Source organism: Chlamydotis macqueenii, chromosome 1, assembly GCF_036417535.1.
Source record: "Chlamydotis macqueenii isolate bChlMac1 chromosome 1, bChlMac1.mat, whole genome shotgun sequence".
NCBI lineage: Eukaryota > Metazoa > Chordata > Aves > Otidiformes > Otididae > Chlamydotis > Chlamydotis macqueenii.
Window position 1 is genome coordinate 201321581 of NC_141556.1, and position 21453 is coordinate 201343033.

Genomic DNA, 21453 nt, shown 5'->3' on the forward strand with positions numbered 1-21453 from the left:
ACTGTCATTGATTATTTGGAAATTTTACTGTAAATATCCACAGCTGGTTTTGGCTTGTTATTTACAGTGCTTCAGCTCTGGCCCACTTGTGTTTTAGCACCAGCTTCTACGGGTTATGGAGGAACTGTGAGCCTTTACACCAAAGTGGATGTTATTAAGAGGCCTTTCCCATTTTCATTAAATAGATCAAGAAATGATAAAAAATCATTGTGGTTAGAAAGCACCAGCAAAAGAAGCTGTCTTGCTACGTGTGGAATATAAATGTCTCTCTGATGCTCTATGGGTGGTGTCCTCATAAGCTCCCCTAGCCGTGCTGTGCTGAGCTCAGACCTGCAGACAGTAATAACCAGTGCCCTGATTGGCGTCCACACCTGTGAAATGGGCTTGTGCGGGCTTTAACTTTGGCGATCAGATGCAAGTCAGGGAGTTGTGGTTGTCTGAGGTTTGTTGCTCATTTCCTGAGAGAGACGTATCTTGTAAGAACCGCATGCACGTGCTTTGTAGTCGTAAAGGTTGTGGGACTGTCATCGGCTTTAGTGACTGGTGATGGAGAACTGCAGAAGCACGAGTACTAGATAACATGGTCTGAGGGGTTTGTCTTCCTTCATGAAACATATATGTCCCTGTTAATAATTTGCAGCATCAAATTGTAGACAACAGGGCTAGGAGATACATGGGCATCTCAGCCAATTCCTCTCCACCAAGCAAGGTCAACTCTCTGCTAGCCGTTCCTACCGTGTGGATATCTCAGCTGTTCTTCAAGATCTCTGGTGATGGAAAACTCAAGCTTTTTAAAGATATTTGTTTCCAGATATTCACTGTCTTTACATTTGGAATTTTAATTCTAAATTCATCCTTCTATAGCCTATCACTTTCTGTCCTGTAGCATAGCATCACATAGAAGTTCAGACCATGTGTCTCTCTAAGCTCACATCCTATCTCTGATTGGACTAGGTATATACTATTTTATTTTATACATGTTAGTATATATTTTATATGTATCAACATATAATTTTATAAAATATGACTTGCAAATTATTTAGTATACATTGTTATGATATATACTACATCTATTGTTACATTTTTTTATATAGGTATATGATAAAGAAGAGTAGAAGAGTAGAACATCCTCTTTCCTCTGAAGTATTTTCTCACCATCAAGTTTTAGGAACTTTGGAGCTGCAGGTTGCTACCAATCCCAGACCTGAACAGAGACAAATTATTCCCTTCAGTTTACATCATTGCTTTGAAAACTATTGATCTTCCTTCAGTCTTGTCTAGATTAAACAAAACCTACTAGTACTTTAATTCTTGTCTTCTAGACCTTTGATCAGCTCTGTAGTCGTTCTCTAGACTCATTACAATTGGTCTGTATTGTTCTTGAAGTGCAGACCCTGTGTCATCACAGGTTTGTGTAACACCAGCAGTATTTCATACCTACCCCTTCCAAACTAACCTAGGCCATTCCCATCTTTTAATGTGTGCTTGCTTATTCTTATTTAGATGCAAGACCTTTTACTTCTTTTCAAAGTGCTTAGCATTTATTTCAGATCACTTCTTGTCAGGCCTATTGAAAATGCTAGCCTTGCTTTCCTCCCGTTTTCAATTTCTCTCAGACTAAGTTTCTATGCAAATGTAAAACAGGGAGTTTGTATTCCAACATCCATCACATTTAATGAATATATTAAATAATATGAGATCTAAGTCAGATTGTCTTTATAACCTTCGATTGATAGCTACCATTTTCCAGTCAACTGTACTCCCTCTTCATAATGTTATTCAGCCTCTTTCTCTGTTTTGCTTGTTAGACTATCATGTGTGACAGCAGCAAAAGCCTTACTAAAGACCTGTAACATGTATATGGATCCTGCCTGGTTCACACAGCTTCTTATTCTGTCACAGAAGGAAATTTGATTGTTTCAAGGTAATGTATTCTTGGGTGTTTGGTGTTGATGGTCTTATTTGGTATTATTTCTTATCTGATCTCCTAACTAATTCCTAATTATTGACAGTTTACCAACAGCATATGAGAATTAAGTTTGGAAATGATTGACTTAGTCTACATTGGCTTTTTTTCTTTTTTTAAAAAAAGGTCCATGGCCCTTTGAGTTTTGTGGAAGCTCGCCCACAGAGGTGATTCAGACGTGATTACTAATGGTTTCAGCATTGTTTCAGCCGAGTTTCAACAAGCAGTGTTATTATGCTTAGTCATTGGCCAATTTTCAGAATTCTTGAACTTTGGGAGATTGAGGAGCTTGTGATTAAGCCAGTGTGCCGACGTAACTCTATTTTCTCCGTTTACTTCACTCTGAGATTATTTATCTCCAACTTAAATATTTTTCTTTAGGATGCTGCCAGTAGTTTCAGCCCCCTTTTTTCCTTGCCATGCTTCCAACCTGTTGATTTACATTGCTGGTACTGTACAGGAGTACACATTTATTTTCTCTTCATGAGAATTACAGGCATTATGTCTGTTTTTGCATTAATATATGCAAGTAAAAGACTTCATTGTGGAGTTTCTTACTAAGGCATGGTCAAGAAGACAGAAGCGTAATTGGATTTTGTGAGTTTATATGTTCTGGTTTCCTAAGAAGTTGTATAGTCTTCTTCCAGAGGTAATACATTTTTGAAGGTAAGCCAAACCTCAAGTTTAAATGACTTAGCAGAGTACTCTTACACAGTAAGTTTAGAGTGTAATAAATTCTTTTACATGAGTAAAGGAAAAGGAGGAGGAGGCTGTCCTGTCACTATGCAAGCTCGTTCGGCCTCTAACAGCTATTGCAGACTCTCCTAAAAAGTTTTTTACTTTGTATTATAATGCTGTGGATGCTCACAATTGTTCCCGCTCCCAAACTTTCCCAACTCCACAAATCTTTATAGCAAAAGTTGAGTTGAGAGTCAAAATCAGATCTTTCAGCACAGCTCTTTCAGTTCATAAATCAGAGACTCAGTGTCTGCACCTGATTAATGAAAGTCAGCAAAGGCAAAAGACTTATCCTTGGCTCACAGAGGAATCCGTAATGCCCGAATGGTTCCTTGGATGTAAATGCAGCAGAGAGATAGCCAAAGATGTACATTTTAACATAAATTGGTTGCTGATCATTTTACTGAAAACACTGACACACAGGGTTACTGTATAGTTCAGGAAGGTGTACTTGAGCCAGTTTTCGTTCTGTGGCAGATTGAACTGCATGGACACAGCAGGAAATGAGAGGAGCTTGATTTAGCTCAGCAAAATGAAGACTGAGAGGGGATATGATTGCTGTGTGTTTGTGTGTTGCAGGTAACCATTGTCAGGGGAAGGCGCTACTTAATATGAAGTACAATTCTGGTTCCTAAACAAAAACAAGTAGATATAAATAGACCATTATTAAATTTTGGCTGAAAATTAGATTAATGTTTCTAATGACTAGAACAATCAAATTCTGGATTAGTCTTTCAGTGGGATTACTGAGAGAAAATAAAATTCCAGCAAAACAGCAATTTCCTTTAAGACAGAGCCTGATATTTTAACGGGAATTAGTTGAGGTGGTTTCTGTACTTGTAAGAGACTTCACTCCATCATCCTTCTGTGGTGTGTGTTCTTACTAAATTGTACACATTAAAGGAGGCCTTAATCACACTTAATTAGCTAGGATTCTGTTTTAAACTATGGAAAAATGTAGGTGCTCCACATGAAAATTTATGCTGTTCTAAAATAAATATTAAAGGCAGACAGGAGAAATGTCTCTCCTTAATCTACAGAGTAGATCAAAATGACTGCTATATATTGGAATCCTACTGTTCTTATGGTTGAAGTGAGATGAGTGGAATCCATTCTATATAATTCACAAAATCAACCTTGTTATACTTAAAGTGGAAAATACAGTAGAGACTGTGTGATTCCTCCTGCTCTCTTGCATTTAATTTCTCATTTTGTAGAACTCCTTCCTGTAATATGGTATCCAAAATGATGATGATATTCCAGACTTGGTCCTGCTGGCTCTTAAGTAATAAGTAGTACTAAGTATGGTCATTTAGACTTCATTTCCCCCAAAGCATATTAATAATGTGTTGCAACCAACAGTTATTCAGTAGTCTGGGAAATCTGAGGTTTCAGGTGACTTTAAGACTTCTGTGGCCAGAATCTGTGACAATAGGTGCTAACATGGGCATCTCTTTGATAAAAAAATGGACTGGAAAAACCTTAATAATGGTGAAATAAATGTAAGAACACCAAAACATAACAGAACTGAACATACTCTTCTGGATCGTCAAATTCCTTTCCTTGCTCTTGGAGGCAATCAAGTATCTTACAGTCTTCTTAAACTTCTGAATTCATATTTACTGTGTATCTAATTAGGAAGAAATAAGAAAGTAGAACAATTTGCTTTTGCTGTTACAATTAAACATATTTATAGTCTCGTGCTGCAAGAACTAGATTAAATTACAGACCCTTAACTTTGATTAACTGGAATTGCAAATGGACAAACCAGGAATTTTATTTGATACGTGTGAAATATGTTGATGCAGGGAAAATGGATTACACTGAGATGCTAGAGGTCAGCATCAGACCTGTGCCACAGTCCAGCAAACAATGCAAAAATATTACAGAATTTCATTCTGTAATACGGTCTACTCCAGAAGATGAGCTACTGTCTAGGGAATCTATGTACTTTATCTGCCATTGAAGAAATTATTTCTTCTAAATGCAGGCAAGGAAAGAGGGAATGCTACTGGACAAACAAGCTAATACCAAGCAATGATTAGCTAATCAAACAAGCTAATACTAGCAATGATTACTCTTTGTTTTGATAAATCATACTGAATGTATTGCTGGAATATTAATATAATTGGTTTCCATTATTTGAAAAAAGAAAAAGTGTTTAACGAACTGCAAGTTTTGGCTGGTTGACTGAGGTTAACATCTCAGGAAGAAATAATGACTGTGATCCTGTTGAAGGGTTTATTTCCTTGTATAAGGATCAAATGCCAGCAAAATAATTTTATAGTGGATTAGTTTTGCATGGCACATAAAGATATGTGATTTAATCAGTTATGTTATTATTCTCACTTAGTTTAAGTAAGATCTGAATCTACACTGAATACATCTTTAATTTTTTGAAGCTAAAAATTATTATATTTTTATGGGCTGAATTTATTATATCTTTAATTAAATTTAATATAAATTATTTAAATGATTGCTGCGCAGATCATGAAGAAAGAAGCAGCTCAAGATAGATACGGAATTTGCTAGCATGCTGCTCAATAGGATGATTTCTGCATTTCAGATTATTGTGCTACTGCAATTCAATGATTAGTTTATTCAAAACTGAGAAGCCAATGGGGAGCTAAGAAAGTCAGAAAACCTGTTTCCTTTAAGTAAAAATGAGGAGAGTTAGTAGAAGTACAGATGAGGACACCAGTAGCAGCTGATATACTGATACATGCTGGTGTTAATTAAAATCTTTCAAAACCTTCCTTTGCTAAGTGTAAGAAATAGATTAAAGATCAGTATGTGATAGGCACTGGTTACTTTACTCATTGCCTGCTTCCGCTAGCAGTTGAGTCAGCTGCAAAACTCACACTAAGAAAATATTAGCACTTAATGGCTTTTACTGAGCAGAGTAAAGAACTATGGAAGGGACTTAATACTGCATAGCTTCAGAACTGAAGGATATATCAGGATATAATAGAATTTTTTACTTTAATTTCGTTAATTGGACAGGGGACTTGAACTTACGTGACATGCGACTAACCTGCTATAGAACGTGTCCTGCTGTGGCGTTTCAGTTGGAGTTCTCTGACTTCATAACAAATATTGAAACGAAGTACCATTTGTTTGAGTAATAAAACTGGCATTTGGTTGTTGTGATAGTGTTGACATGCAACATAAAAAAAATTAAAGAGAAAATGACAACTGATACTCCAAAGAAATCTGACTCTAACAGTTTAGTCAAGTCAAGAGCTGAAGCACACAGTGGCTTCTCAGATAGAGGTGAATGTTTTCACCATTTGCTACCCAAACTTGCTTAGCCCTGTGGAATCCAAACAGCATTATAGCTTCTACTGTGAAAAAAAGTAGGAAAATGAAACACAAGTCAAATACAAGTCTAATAAGAGGTTGACTTTATAATATAAAAGCAGTCTAAATGGTGCAAGCACAGTTATGTCTACATGTAACTATTACAGATAAAAATTAGTTTAATTATTTGATATGTTGTAATAAATAATTTTTCCAAATTGTTAGTAGAGAAATGTTTCCTCTACTTTCAAATGACACAAAATATTTAAATGTCAGCAGGGCGATATTTGGTTCTATGTGTAAATTCATTTTGAAAGCAAACTTTTTTATTAATAATAAATACAAATCCTATGAATTGTGGAAGTGTAGCTCAGAAAAAAAAAGTGCAAAGCAGTACGCATAAATAAACCAGTATGATCGTTCATTAGAAGTACAGGGGAAGAAAAGAATAATTAAAAAAACATTTATACATCTTACTGACAACTGTCCAACCCAGATATACTAGTTTTTCTAAATATCTCCTAAGAAGGAGTAGCAATTCATAATTCAGGAAACTCCTGTGACATCATGTATGTAGAAAGTCTTAAAAGCAATACAGTCAAAGGTTTTGTATTCTTTTTTAAATAAATTTGGTTTTTTTACAGTAGAGAACTTTAAGTTTTATCAATTAAGCTCTAAAGCCAAATCATGTTTAATTAGATTTACTAGAAGCATACATGTACAAGATGCCTAACTACATTATGTATTGTTTACTTTTACTTAAGCTCTAGTTCATTTCACTATATTTTTTTTTCCCAAGCATTGCACAATTTCCGTATGCAGAGGCAATGGTGAATGAAAATCAGTTCTGATCAGTTCAGAATCGACTGAAGTCAGAATCAACTAAACATTTTTTCTTAAAATTTTATTATTATTACACTGAGCATCTTCTTTCCAGGAAGCTATAAAACTCTAGAAACATATTGTCCAGTCGTCCCCCTTGACGTTATGATTAACTTCATTGGGGTATTTAAGTGCTTTATTTTTTGAGAACCAACCCTGTTGTGGAAGTGAGGGAACTTGTCTCCTTGCAGTCTTGCTATGGTCATCCCTTAAGAGTTACTCAGTGCATAAATCTTAAAATCCAGCAGATTTTAAAATTTCCCCCTTATATTATTTTCTTTCTCATTTCCCTCCCTCATCTTGTCTTTAACTCCCTTCTCTTTCCTGTCTCACAGCTAATTTTCAGCCTACCAATACTCTCTCATATTCCATCTTGAAGAAACTTTTCAGAACCACATTTCAGTCCTTTCAGGTATGACTTTCAAAACTGGGGAGTCTTGCGGCTGCTTTCTCTGCTGTGATGTCTCCTTGGTACCGTTTCATCCCTGTTTCAATTTAGCACATGCATTTCCAGTTAAACACTTGTAGGTATAACAAAAGGCTGGCTTCTATTTAGTGAATTTTAGGTTTTGGCACCAATATTTTCATTTATGCCAGTAACATTTTAATTCTTAAATTCTTTAATATTTATTTAAAGAATTGTGGTGGTTTAGCTGAAACCAGGACAAGAATTGAATCTTTAATTCTTTCGGTTTTCATGTTTTCTATGAAACCTCTCCAAAGACTGTCTTTTCAACAATATGCATGGAAAAAATTCAACCAGCCATATAGCATATTCACTTACAAGGTATTAGCTTAAAGCCATGCTCTCTCATATGCTTTGAACTCACAGTAACTGAGACAGCCTTCTTGGACATCTTTAGGAGTAGAAGAGGCTGACATCTAACTTTATTCCGTATCGTGAAAGGACATAGTTTGAACTAAGGCTGTAAACTTGCCATTGTAACATTATATTAGTACTGTCTGCATGTTGATTGATGTTACAGTTGTCAATTTCGATATATTCTCCATTCCATACGTGTGATTATCTTGCAAAAAAATTGTCCTTTTACATTTAAGACTTTAGCAAGTTGAGGCATTTCCAGTGCTGCAGAGGACTGTATCTCTGGAACTGAGAAGGCAATAGGCAAAAAGGAAATTTATACAAAAGTTAAATATAAATAATCTAGAAGAAATAATTTCTTAGAATGACAAAATCATAGAATATTTTGGGTTTGATGAGACCTTTAAAGATCATCTGGCCCAACCCCTCTGCAAGGAGCAGGGACATCCCCGACTAGATCAAGTTGCTCAGAATCCCATCCAACCTGGCCTTGAATGTTTCCAGGGATGCGGCATCTGCCACCTCTCTGGGCAACCTGTGCCAGTGTTCCACCACCCTCAGTGTAAAAAATGTCTTCCTTATATCAGGTCTGAATCTACCTGATTTAAAGCCATTACCCCTCATCCTATCACAACAGGCCCTGCTAAAGTATTTCTACCCATCTTTCTCATAAGCCCCCTTTAGGTACTGGAAGATCTCCCCAGAGCCTTCTCTTCTCCAAGGTGAACAGCCGAAACTCTCGCAGCCTGGCCTCATAGGAGAGGTGCTCCAGCCCTCTTCGTGGCCCTCTTCTGGACCCTCTCCAACTGGTCCACGTCCTTCTTATGCTGGGGGCTCCAGACCTGGATGCAGTACTCCAGGTGGAGGAGAGGGGCAGAATTCCCTCCCTCAGTCTGCTGGCCACTCTTCTTTTGATGCAGCCCAGGATGTGGTTGGCTTTCTGGGCTGCAAGCATACATTGCTGGCTCATGTTGAGCTTATTGTCCATCAGTACCCCCAAGTGCTTCTCAGGGTTGCTGTCAATTCATTCTCCACCCAGACTGTGTTTGTGCCTGGGATTGCCATGACCCAGGTGCAGGACCTTAAACTTGGCCTGGTTGAACTTCATGAGGTTGGCATGGGCCCACCTCTCCAGCCTGTCAAGGTCCCTCTGGATGACATCTGTTCCCTCCAGCATGTTGACAGCACCACATAGCTTGCTGTCATCGATGGACTTGCTGAGGATGCACTCTATCCCACTGTTCATGTCACTGACAAAGATGTTAAACAGGGCTGGGCTCAATACCAACCCCTGAGGAACACCACTTGTCACCAATCTCCACTTGGACATTGAGCCGTTGACTGCAACTCTTTTAGTGCAACCATCCAGCCAATTCCTTATCCACTGAGCGGTCTGTCCATCAAACCCATGTCTCTCCAGTTTAGAGAGAAGGATGTTGTGCGGCACAGTGTCAAATGCCTTGCACAAGTGCAGGTAGATGACGTCAGTTGCTCGTCCCTTATCCGCCAGTGCTGTAACACCATCATAGAAGGCCACCAAATTGGTCAGGCATGGTTTGTCCTTAGTGAAGCTGTGTTGACTGTCACCAGTCACCTCCTTATTTGCCACATGCCTTAGCATGGTTTCGAAGAGAATCTGCTCCATGACCTTGCCAGGCACAGAGGTGAGACTGACTGGCCTATAGTTCCCCACATCTCCCTTGTTCCCCTTTTTAAAAAGGGTCCTCTTTTCCAGTCAGGAGGAACCTCAGTAGACTGCCATGACTTCTCAAATGTGATGGCCAGCAGCTTGGCAACTTTATCTGCCAAGACTTTCAGGACCTACGAGTGCACCTCGTCAGATCCCATGGCCTTGTGCACCTTCACATTCCTGGATGGTCAATCTTGTAATGCTACTTTTTATAAAGTTTTGAGTCACAAAGGACTAATTTTTTTTTCAGTGTCATTTAAATACTTAAATTCATGTTCATTAGTAAGTATTTAATGAATAAAATATTGCTCATGGTTATTATTTTGTGGGAAATACTGAAAATAGTGCAGTGTATTTGAGCATATGTATGTAAAGAATCATTAAGCTACCATTCAAAAAGAAAAAAGATGAAGCTATGAGTATTCTGTAGTTTAGCAGAGTAATTCTAGGAGAGAAAATTATTTGCAAATGAATTTCTATTGAGGATTGGGATCTTAGTTGACTGAAATAATGGAGTCATGAATTAGATTTTCTTCTTATTAAAGAGAACGTAGCATGTTTTGTATTATTCCTCATCAAACTTAACTTTGATATGGTTCACTTTATGTTTTAATAATTAAGTAATTATTAAGTAACTAATAATTAATATAAGAGAGGAGGAATGACTGAGGGTTTCAGTAGTAGAAGAAGAAGAACAGACAACATTTTGGAGCTATCATGAAGCAAGAATTGGCAGAATATTTTGGCAAGCCACGGAGTGGAGGAATAAATCTGATCTCAAGGTTATGAACTGTAAGAGTGAAAAGGGGATGGGGAGTAACAGATGTCATACAGTGTAGTTGATATGCTTTTATCTTGTACAGATTCAATTTATGATTGAGCATTCAATTATAGATTATCAGAAAAACATCAGCAGAGCGAAGAGGAGAAACCAGATCCAAAATGTGATTTAGATAGTTGCTGATGTAGTGATGGAGGTAAGAATAATAAGAGCAAGTGAAGCCAGCCTGTCTGCTGACTCCTTTAATGCCGTGACTTGTCTTCACTACATGCTGTGACTTTTAGCACCAAAGTAGACAAAGTAAAAGTGCTTTGGGTGAATGTCATCCTGAGGAGATGATGGCTTTCAGAAGGGCCACTCAAGGACATCTAGGCTCATGCGGTGTCGCTGGGACTCCTACCAGCTGAGCAGTTGAGGGCTATTCCCCCTGCCTTGTGCTGTTGATGTCAGCTGTCTCTAGACTGAGGCACTCATTGCATGTCATCGCTGCTCTCCAGGTGATCTCTGCATTTAAAATATATATTTAAACAATGAACTTGAGACCTGATGTTCTTTTGTTTTGATAATCGGTTGTTTAGTGACGTCCTTCAGAATATCTGCTAGATCGAGCAAAGGTGTCAGAAAGTAGTACATTCGTCCGGAGAAAATGCAATTCTGCTCTTGCAGTGATTCTCAAACTTAGCTGAATGTTTTCTGTTGAAAATATTCTTGTAACCAAAAGTGAAATCTTAGCAGGTAAAAATATTATAATGTTTTCTTTTTTCCTAGATTAAAATAGGAAGCACTTTTTAAATTTTTTTTTGTGAAGCGACCGTATGTATCAGAGGGATGTCTGGGATACCAAATGATGATAAGAAGTTTGGATAGAAGAGTGCTGGAGAAACAGAGAGGGGTTTCTGTGTAAACCTGAGAAAGAACCTTACCTTTAAAACTGTTACTCTGTCTATGTAACATGAAGTACAGTCCAGCTTCACTAAAAATTGTGTGGAGGACTAAACAGGGAAAAAAGTGTAGTCTTAAATGATGACTGACGAGGGCTTTTTCTTCTTGTTGAAATAAAATGTACCTGGCTACTGATTCCAGGGCTGTGTAGCGGTTACAAAATGTGTCAAAATCAGGGTTTCTGGTCTCCCTGCTGCATTAAAAATATGCAGCAGATAAATTATATAAATATTTTTAGTTAAATTAGTGTAGCCTTGCATGCAACAAAACTCATCATTTCTCTATTTCCACACAGCCGAGGCAACGAGAATAGACTAGCGCTACGACGACAGACCATTCTCCGGGAGAAGGGGAGGAGGCAGGCCAGTCGAGGGCCAGCGTATATGTTTAATGATCGTTCAACAAGTCTTTCTCTTGAGGAGGAGCGCTTTTTGGATGCAGCAGAATATGGAAATATTCCAGTAATTCGCAAAATGCTGGAAGAATGTCCCTCACTCAATGTGAACTGTGTGGACTATATGGGGCAGAACGCCTTGCAGCTGGCGGTTGCCAATGAGCACCTGGAGATCACAGAACTTCTGCTGAAGAAGGAGAACCTGTCTCGGGTTGGAGATGCCTTGCTTTTGGCTATTAGCAAAGGTTACGTTCGGATAGTGGAAGCCATCCTAAACCATCCCGCATTTGCCGAAGGCAAGAGGCTTGCACTGAGTCCTAGCCAGTCGGAGCTCCAGCATGATGACTTCTATGCATATGACGAAGATGGCACACGGTTTTCCCATGATGTTACACCCATCATTCTTGCTGCTCACTGCCATGAGTATGAGATTGTCCACACTCTGCTGAGAAAAGGAGCTCGGATCGATAGGCCGCATGACTATTTCTGCAAGTGCAGTGAATGCAATCAGAAACAAAAACATGACTCTTTCAGTCATTCTAGGTCCAGAATCAACGCCTATAAAGGTCTGGCCAGCCCTGCTTATCTATCTTTGTCTAGTGAAGACCCTGTAATGACTGCCTTAGAGCTCAGCAATGAGCTGGCTGTGCTTGCCAACATTGAAAAAGAATTTAAGGTGAGTAGAAGGATACTGATTCTGACAGACATAGACTTACAAAGTTCAGTCAAAGGTCTTTCTCCCATTCCCTGAGCAGTAAGACATCAGCATCATCTTCATAAATCAGCAGAATAATGTAGGAAAACATATATTGTTTAATGAATGGAAGTTTTAAATCTTTGTTAATGCCTTACTTCTCTGTGCTGGTTGTAACTCATGTTGCTTATGCAGAATGTGCCAGCGGACTAATTTTCCACCTCCTATCAGGCAGGATTGTAAAGGAGGCCCTTCAAACCCATGGGTGAAGCTTGGGTCTCAGGACAAGGCAAAGAGGAGACTAAAGTGGTACAGTTTGGTCACTTATGTAAGACAAATTGCATGATTCTGGTAAACTCTCGTTCATTCTCATTATTTTCTTGTTGTTGGACTGAAAGCTTTCTCACAATTTCTCACAATGTTTTGTATTTGTTGACAAAAAAAAAAGACTGTAAACAATGTCCTCCTTTTCCTTTTTTTAATGTGCTGCTTTCCTCTGGTATTTCTACTTACCTGTTCCTCTTTTTTACTTATTTGTACTTAGTTATATGTGAGCTCTGTGAACTTAAGGACTTTTTCAGTGTTATTTAGAATTTTTAATGTTTCACAGATGCATGGTTTTGGAAAAAAAAAATAGTTGAGACCTAGGGATTCAAGGCCCATTAGATCCTTGAAGCAAGAGTGTTCTTTGGGTTTGTTTTTTTTTTTTTATTATGTAGATACAATGGTGCACAGCCTACAAAAATATTTACCACAGTTTATTTGTGTTAAGACAGTACAAACATATGCTCTTTGCTCTCACTAAATGCAAAGTCAGGCCTTGTGCAAACATAGGCAGTGTTAATTATGACTTAGGTTAGCTAAAATCACTTGTACTGGGTTTACCTTACGGGACCCTGTTGAAAGCAGATGCTAGTGTATGATACTGCTGTGACAGAACAAGGTATGTAGACTTCACTAGCAGGAGATCAAACCTCCTCCAAAGTAGTAAGAGAATAATTTCCAGCATTGTGTTAGGAAGAGTTTGATGTTGCAGTGATCAATATTTAATGTTCATCTTCTTAGCAGTGGCACAAAAGGCCATGAACACATCTCTGCTCAGCCAACCTGAGCTGAAATACTGCAATTCTGAATTAATTGCTCCTGACTCGTGCTCATAGGTGTATTTTTATGGCACTAATATGTTGTAAGTAGCTGAAATATTTCTTGGAGAGGGTAAAGAAGGAGGAGGAGTATGCAAGGGGATCTTAAAAAGAGCTGCTAAACAGCTGGAATAGGAGCAGAGGATAATTTTTATTTTATGTCAATAAAATGAAATGCTGTGAAGATAATTTCATCTACATTTCAGTAGATGAAAGTCTGTGCCATGAAGTCCCTGGCAGAAATTCTTAGGACCTCAGTGGACTGAGATTTCGTCAGTGCTTTCATGTACAGTACAGAGAAGAGTATTTAAACCACATACTCTTGGTTCTTTCTCTTTAGCAGCTGCTGAAGATGTGAACAAAAGGACTTGATTAACTTAAAGGGGAGTAAATTTAGAACAGAACAGAAAAACATTTTTCATAGACCGTCAATGCAGCCAGTTAAGTTCACAGCTATGTTGAGATAAATAGCACGTCTGATTTGCAGGGACTGTATAGCTCTGTTTACCACAGTTGAGGTGACACAAGTGAAGATTATTATAAAGATAAATAAAATCAACATCTGGAACTGTCAGCAGGAAGTGTCCTTGAAATGTGTGCTGCAGTACGCAACTGGTGAGATGAACTGGGAACGCAGTGTTTGTCCCTGGTGCCACCAGGGCAGGGAATGGAGCACATGGATGAGAAAAGGTGGGCTGGTTCAGAAAGCATGCTTCTGCAGCCTGTCCTGAAGTGCCATGAGGAGGTCCTTCCTCAAAGTGACCTGGCTCATCCCTGAGTGACTTCTGGTTTTTTACTTCTTCTTTTGCCTCAGTTGCCTTCTCTAAAATTAAAGCTCTACTTCTAGAGTAGTGTTGTATAAAGAATTGCAACAGAGAATTTGAGGTACTGTCCTTCAGCAGAAGCAGGAGACTAGACAAGAGACGGAGCAGCTCCGTATTGCTGAGTGTTAGTCACCCACACTCTGCTGGGGACACGCATGCTCTTTAGAGTAGAGTGAAGGTGAATAGGAACAATGAGGAGTAGGAGCACAAGGCAACATGGAAATTTAACTCTCAATTTAAAGTTTCACCAGGAGCAGGTGGCAGGCAACATAAGGTCTTTGGGGACATTTTTGTAGGTACTAAAATCATGTGGTGATTCTGGATAAATATTAAAGACAAGGAAGTACATTTATATGTGCATTGACAAGAATTAACATTTACACTATTGATAAGTGATAAATAACGTTTACAATACCTAGACAGGCTGAGGGCTTGACTGAGAAATACCTGGCTTAGGTTCAGTGCAGGCAGTACAAAGGTTGTGTGAACAGGCCGCAGGACATGGATGCTGTTGTATTTACTGAGTCTGGGCTTGTTTGTGCTCCTGCAAGCTCATATCTCTGCTTGCAACACTTTATCTAAAAACTGTTGCCTTTACTTTATTTCAGGAATTTGCTACAATTATCCAGATTGTGTAGTCCCTGCATGAAAATGTGGTTTTCATAAAAATGTGGGTAATCAAAACAAGTATATTTTTAATGCATAGATTACCTAAACATGGCAAATCTTTTGCTCCATCTGGGGTTTGCCTGAGCCGTCTAAAGTATTTAAAGCCTTGCCTAAATGAAAATTGGACTTTCTGGTAACACACTGTTTTAAGTCACCTGTTCTGCAGTGCTGATGGGGTATTGTTGCAGGGGAGCTTCCTACTGGGTGTCTACAACAACCAGTGGTGCAGGCGATTCCCAGGTCTTCCTCAGAGGCAACAGAAAGGCTTGATGCTGAACTGTGAGGGTGGTTGCTTTGTGACTATCTTATAAATTACTTTTCTCTCCTATCTTACACCATCAGTTAAGGTCAGAGGTAACACTGATCATGAAACCTTGATTCGTGCAAAACAGGAAATGCCATCATCAGTGGAAACAACTATTCTCTGGAATAAGCTACTTTATTTGCTTCAGACCTCTGTAGTGATGTTATCTAGCATTACATGCCTCTTGCATTTGGTTGCAGGTATTGTTTTTACAAGTGTTTTGGAGGATAATTCTTTGTTAGGAGTAGAACCAGAAGAAAGTAGAAGAGGTCTTCTCAAGGAAGACTAGCTGGACAGATGTGTCAAGCACAGTGTAGGAGTATTTCTGTACCAAGTAAACAGCTAATTCAGGCTTCCTGAGTAATTCTCAGATCTTCTGGATTTTCTGGATGCCATTTACTTTTATCTTTTTATGACTTGACTGAGTGTATAGCTTTAGAAGGTTTGGTACTATATAGAATATTTTTATTTTGAGGGATTGTGTTTGTATTTTCTGTTATCTAAATTGTTTGCCCACCCTAGAGCTAATATCTCTACTGTGTCCGTAAGGAAGTAGGTGATATCTGACAAATGCTGTCCTGCAGAGATGTGGCCTGGAGTTTTGAGAGGGACAGCTGTGGCCCAGTGCTGTTTGAAATAGTTAAGATTTGCATTTAGTACAAAGTCCTCTGCAGCTATAATGGCAACTGACTGTTTTATTGTTTAATGTGATGGAGTGGAAAAATGTATTTTTAAAATAAACATAGATAGGTTACTGTTTGCTGTAAATTAATACCCCTAATAAGGTCATCTGTGTTTGCATTTCTGCTGAGAAGCAAAATTCGATTTATCATCTCAACGTCAGATTTTCTGTTTGTTTTCATTTATATAGCCCCATTACAGAAATCAGGTCCCAGTCTTCATTCTGGGTATTGTCAGCTCTCTTAGGGAAGAGTTAACACAGAGAAGAAGAACTGAGGCACCGAAGGAGTGACCACCTCTATAAGGGGAATAATGCGTTTTTCTACCTACTAATAAGATGCCTAAATCCAACATTTAGGCCCCACTTACATTCACAAGGCACTTTGAAATCCTAAATCCTCGTGTAGCAGTACCCGTGTTTCTGGTCTTGGCCTCAGCAGTTCACTAAGCAGGGCCAGGACATGGTCTGGAGCAGTGCTTCATCTCATCTCTGGGGTTCAGTGTCAGCCTGCACTCAGGGGGAGGGGGAAGTTCCTCTGCACGTGTGACAGAGACACAGAGACAGCGAGGAGAGCACATTGATCATTTTTACTGTTGCTACACATTTAAGTGGACCAAGGAGACAAGGGGCAAAATGCGGCAGTAGTCTCTGCAAGTTAATGCACTTATTTCTTAGAAATGAAGTTCCCCAACTAGAGCTACCTGGCCTTTGTTCAGACCCTGACAAATCTTCCCATAGCAGTTTAAGACATTGCCATCCCATCTCTCCTCCATAACCTTCCCAAAGAGGAAAAATTCTTCATAAGTGCGTATGTCTCAAGGTATCAAATGGTGAACTGGAGCAGGGATGTGCGTTGCCTTCAGCTGACTCTGCTGTGCCACAGCCATCCTGTCCTGCGGCTGGGGCAGGAGCAGTGATGCTGGTCACTGCTCAATTCCCCAAAGCTTGTTTGTTGTGGTAACCTGACTACAGGGTATGTTTCAGATCAGCTGCCACCACTGGTGACAGCTGTGGCAGTATTTCACAGGAGGGGAAGCTGTTTTATTGCCTTTGCAAATGAGAAAATAAACTGATGGAGTTTATGGATTAATTTACTGGGTGCTAATACCATGTACAAACCTAAATTCAGAAGGGATGATTCTGCAAAGTGTGAATGGAGGTATCTGGCTATTTTTAAAAGTGCCCATTCAGTATTCATTTTGGTAAATAGGACTACACTCAGAAAAAAAATCATATTCTTCATTAGAACAAGTTATCATACATGATTTTTGGTTTGTGACTACCCAGAGGCATTGGATTCCAACGTGGAGTAATGATCTCCTCACACACTGTTTTGAAAATCCATGTTGTATCTCAGTCACCAGAGCTGGAAAATACTCATGAAGTGTGTGTGTCAGTATGTGTGCATATAGCTATCCCCTACCAGAAAATACAAACATACCAATTACATACTACAAATATGTGACAATATTTTGTAGTAGTCATTTATGAAGGCCAAATTATTTTGTTCCTAAATTCATTGAAAAGTATTCCTTTTTTAATTTGATGTTCAAGGGTCAGGTGTCAGTTCGGAACGGTTCATGGTACCTAATCATACAAGGGTGCATATGTTTTTCTTTTTTCTGTGAATCTGAAAAGGCTACTTTTCCTTTCATTTTGAAGACAACATTAGTGTATTAAAATGATTGAATACTGAGCCTTGTCTTAGCTGCTGCTACAAAAATGAAAGCCAAATGGAAGGTGATATATTACTCTCAAAAATGTCTTTCTGTAGTGCCAAAAAGTCAAGATTTTGGTTAATCTCTGTTGTTCTCTTCTGAAGAGAGGGAAAATAAATAATACAATAATAAAATATAGCATCTCATGAAGTGATTAGTTTTAGTATTTAGCTTCTGTTGTCTTTGTAGAGAAATTACATTAACGTTCCTTTCTTTTTTTATGACAGAACTAAGCTATCTTGCTTACATTACATTATTAAAAAAATAAATCACTAGTGATTTCATGTAGACCTACTATAGTGTCTATAACTATTTGCCTATCAATGTTTGCGTCTATCTAAGTAAAGTGAAATGTAAAGCTTCGATGCAATCCTTTAATATATACAAGTATAAACTTATTGTGGTATTGTGGGTAATAAAGCACAACCATGCATGAAGTACACCCTTGGCAAATAAATTCAGGTATTCTATATACACAAAATAACAGTTTCTCTTCCAAGGTGTGCAGTAGATGGCAATTGGTATGAAGGAAGTAATTAAAAAGAAGTGACTAAACAGAGGCTAAGAGTGGGAGAAAGAGGAGTGCTATGACGAGCAGACCAGAAGAGAGGGAAATGAAAGCGTCCATAGAAAGTGACTTTGGACATGAAATAGAGACTACATGAGCAGTCCTGTATGATGTGGTGTGGTTGGGATTTTTTTTATTCTTGTGTTTGGGGAAAATTCTACAGTAGTTTCTTCTTTTTAAGACATTAAAGTAAGCAGAGATCACAAAAATATCAGAAGTTGTTGACACATGTATGAGTAAATCTCTTTTGAGATCTAGGGCAGGGGCAATATATCTGTGCACATTTTTTAGCTTTCGATATACATCTATATCTATATCCATCTAACTTCCTATCTGTCTAGCTGTATTCATCTTATATGACCCAAACACAGCTGCAGGTAAGGAGTGGTTAACAACCTGCGCGTCACAATGAGCGAAACATCTTTTTCTGTTTTAACTTATGCCTTTTGGAAAACTAGGAAGAATATTTGGTAGTTAAAGCAATAAGCGACTGAACCTGCATTTGTAAAGCAACATTTTGGCTCACATAGCGAAGCCTCTCATGAGATATTTGAGCTAGAGTGGCACTGCTGACACTGTTGCTGGAAAATAGCAATTAAATCTTGTGTTTGCAAGCTGAAAGAGATGTTGAAAAATGAGGAAGATAAGATTTACACAACTAATTCAAAGCCTAAGAAAATTCAATAGTTTACTTAATTCTCAAGAAGTTGGGAAGTTGTTTAGATGTGTTCTTTGTAGGGTACTCATCTTGTCCAACTGAGATCTCTACAGTGTAACTTTCTACATCTGAGCTACTTATGTAGACTTCTGTGACAGTCAGTGGATAGAAAAATTTTCCCTGTGCTATTCATCTCAACTTGAAATAGTCATTAAAATGCCATACAATATTTCTGAAAGTGATTTTTTTTACTTTCAATTGACTCTAAAGCAAGACTAGAGAAGTAACTCAGGTGTAAAAATTGATAATGTTGTTGTCCAAGGTAACCAAGGCGAGACGAATCCTACTCTTTGAACATTCAGGGGAAGCAGATGCCTGATAACAAAGTGCTGTTAATCTGCCAGAAAAAAAACATAACAAGATGCAAACTGTTGATGCTCACAGATATGTAGCTGGGATGTAGAACTATTTCTCTCATGTTAGACCTAAACAGCAAATAATCTTCTTTCTTCTTTTCTAGAATGATTACAAGAAATTGTCTATGCAATGCAAGGATTTTGTAGTCGGACTGCTTGATTTGTGCAGAAATACAGAAGAAGTGGAAGCTATTTTGAATGGTGATGTAGAGATGAGCCATAATAATGGAGAACATGGTCGCCCCAGCCTTAGCCGCTTAAAACTTGCCATTAAGTATGAAGTTAAAAAAGTAAGCAATTATGTTGATCAAAACAGACATGTCATGATGGTGGTATTAAATAGTGCTATTTAAAAATGTTTATGTTTTGGTAGCCTCTGACACTTAAATGAACATTTGAGCCCTTCTGCACAGTGTATTTTACAAACAGAAGAATCTTTAGCCCAAATAGCTGGCAGTATAAACAAGAAGCAGATATTCAGGATGGATACTGGTCACAGTGAGTGTGAGAGCAAATGACTCTAAAAAATGTGTAGCTATGTGCAAAATTTATAGATATTTACATGGTTTTAGTTTTAATCTGTTTAAAAAAAAAAAAGATGGAAGAAATTTGTGCTACTTCTGCAGCCTGAAAAGGTATAAGATTGGATAAAAAGAGGATAGCACAGCAGTCCTGTGCACTGCATGGTAACAAATATTGATACACAGTTTTGTCAAGCTGTTATCTCTTATGCAGAAAGTTGAGAAAACTTAGTGAAATTGAGTGTCTCATACAAAACATATATTTGTCTGTATAGATGATCAGAGACACAATCTAGAAGTACCAGTACTGTGATTCTCACTTCTGAAGAACAGCAGGCTACAGGCAGTGTTGGATACAGGAGTTATCACCCCTTCTGTGTCTTACTTCCATTTCTACTGTCCATATAATACTCTAGTCTGCACATGAAGAGTATTCAGTGGAACCAGCTGAATTAGTAGCTGCAGCAAGACCCTTGAATTACCCAGAAAACTTCTCTTGGATAATATAGGTTATAAAGTTCCAGGTGACATATATGAACCAGGGAGAAGTGGTTTGTGCAATGAAGTTTGTACAACTGAAGATCAAGAGGATACAGCTCAGGGATACACTTTGAAAGCAGATTACCCTAAAGTAGAGCTATCTCCTGACAGAGCAGCGCAACCTTTGATAAAACGGTTCCTATGTAATGGAATGGATCAGGTCAACACTGTGAAAATAAATATCTAATTTTAATTAAAAAAAAAATAGAAAGGCCATCAAGATTCTTAAAAATCCAGTCTGGACTGAACGTACAGATGTAATTTATCAGGGAAGAGCTGCAGATTTTTTGCAAAAATAAAGTTAATTTCTCTGGGGTGAACCTTAAACATTTGTATGTGAGGAGTATTTATGTGTTCCTGAAGAGAAGAAAAGAGGAAAACTGTTTTAACTGAAAAGCACCTACCAGCATATGAACAGCAACCTGCAAAACACTTGGCAAGCTACGGTCACTAAAGAGAGCTGAAACAAATTTTGAAGGGAAGATATCACAGTGATTTTGTCCTTCATAGTATCTGAGTCTTAATCCTTCCTTGAACGTGAACTTTCTTTCAACACTTTCTCTTGCCTGAATAAAGACATTTCTTGCACCTTCAGCCAGTCATCCTTTAAATATAGAGAACTAGTCTAGAAAAAAAAAGTACTAGATAAGGCTACTTTTTAATTGTATTTCCAGGTTTAGACTTAAAAAATTATGGTGCACAAGAATCCACTATTTATTGATATCTGCCTTTGTAAGATGCTTCTTATACTCTCCAGAGGTTCTGACAGAAAAGAAGGTTATAGACCAAACTTCTCAGTTTTGCAGTTAGTCCAGAAGATTCCAGACCAAGTTATAAATAGTCCTTAGCTGATTTCTTGTAAAAGTGACAGCTGTTTTCTTATGCTAGCTGAAAAAAAAATATATATTTTCCACGTTAGCATGTGAAAATATGGCATATTCTTTCTTTCATGACTAAAGACTATATAGCATTCTTTACAGAACAGAAAGACTTCAAGTTTTGGAATTTCTGAGATAGTAACATGAAAATTATAAATCTCAGAAACAAATAGAGTTTGACCAGATAAAGTTTATGTTTAATTACCCTTAGATGGGAAATAATAGTTTGTGATGAAACACATTGCCAATTTAAAACAATTTTTTTAATTAAAGGATTTACTGTTGCTGATAGCAACATGCCTGCATGCTGGGAGATTATGCTC

The 21453-nt window shown here is 38.1% G+C and overlaps 1 protein-coding gene across 1 annotated transcript in view; it reads left to right on the plus strand.

The window, feature by feature from the left end:
* Positions 1-21453, plus strand: part of TRPC6 (transient receptor potential cation channel subfamily C member 6) — a 98249-nt gene that overhangs the window by 48798 nt on the left and 27998 nt on the right. Inside the window, exons 2-3 of the mRNA XM_086739600.1 lie at positions 11418-12192; positions 19296-19481. Of these exons, the coding sequence (XP_086595726.1) occupies positions 11418-12192; positions 19296-19481 (961 nt within the window). The remainder of the gene's footprint in view (positions 1-11417; positions 12193-19295; positions 19482-21453) is intronic.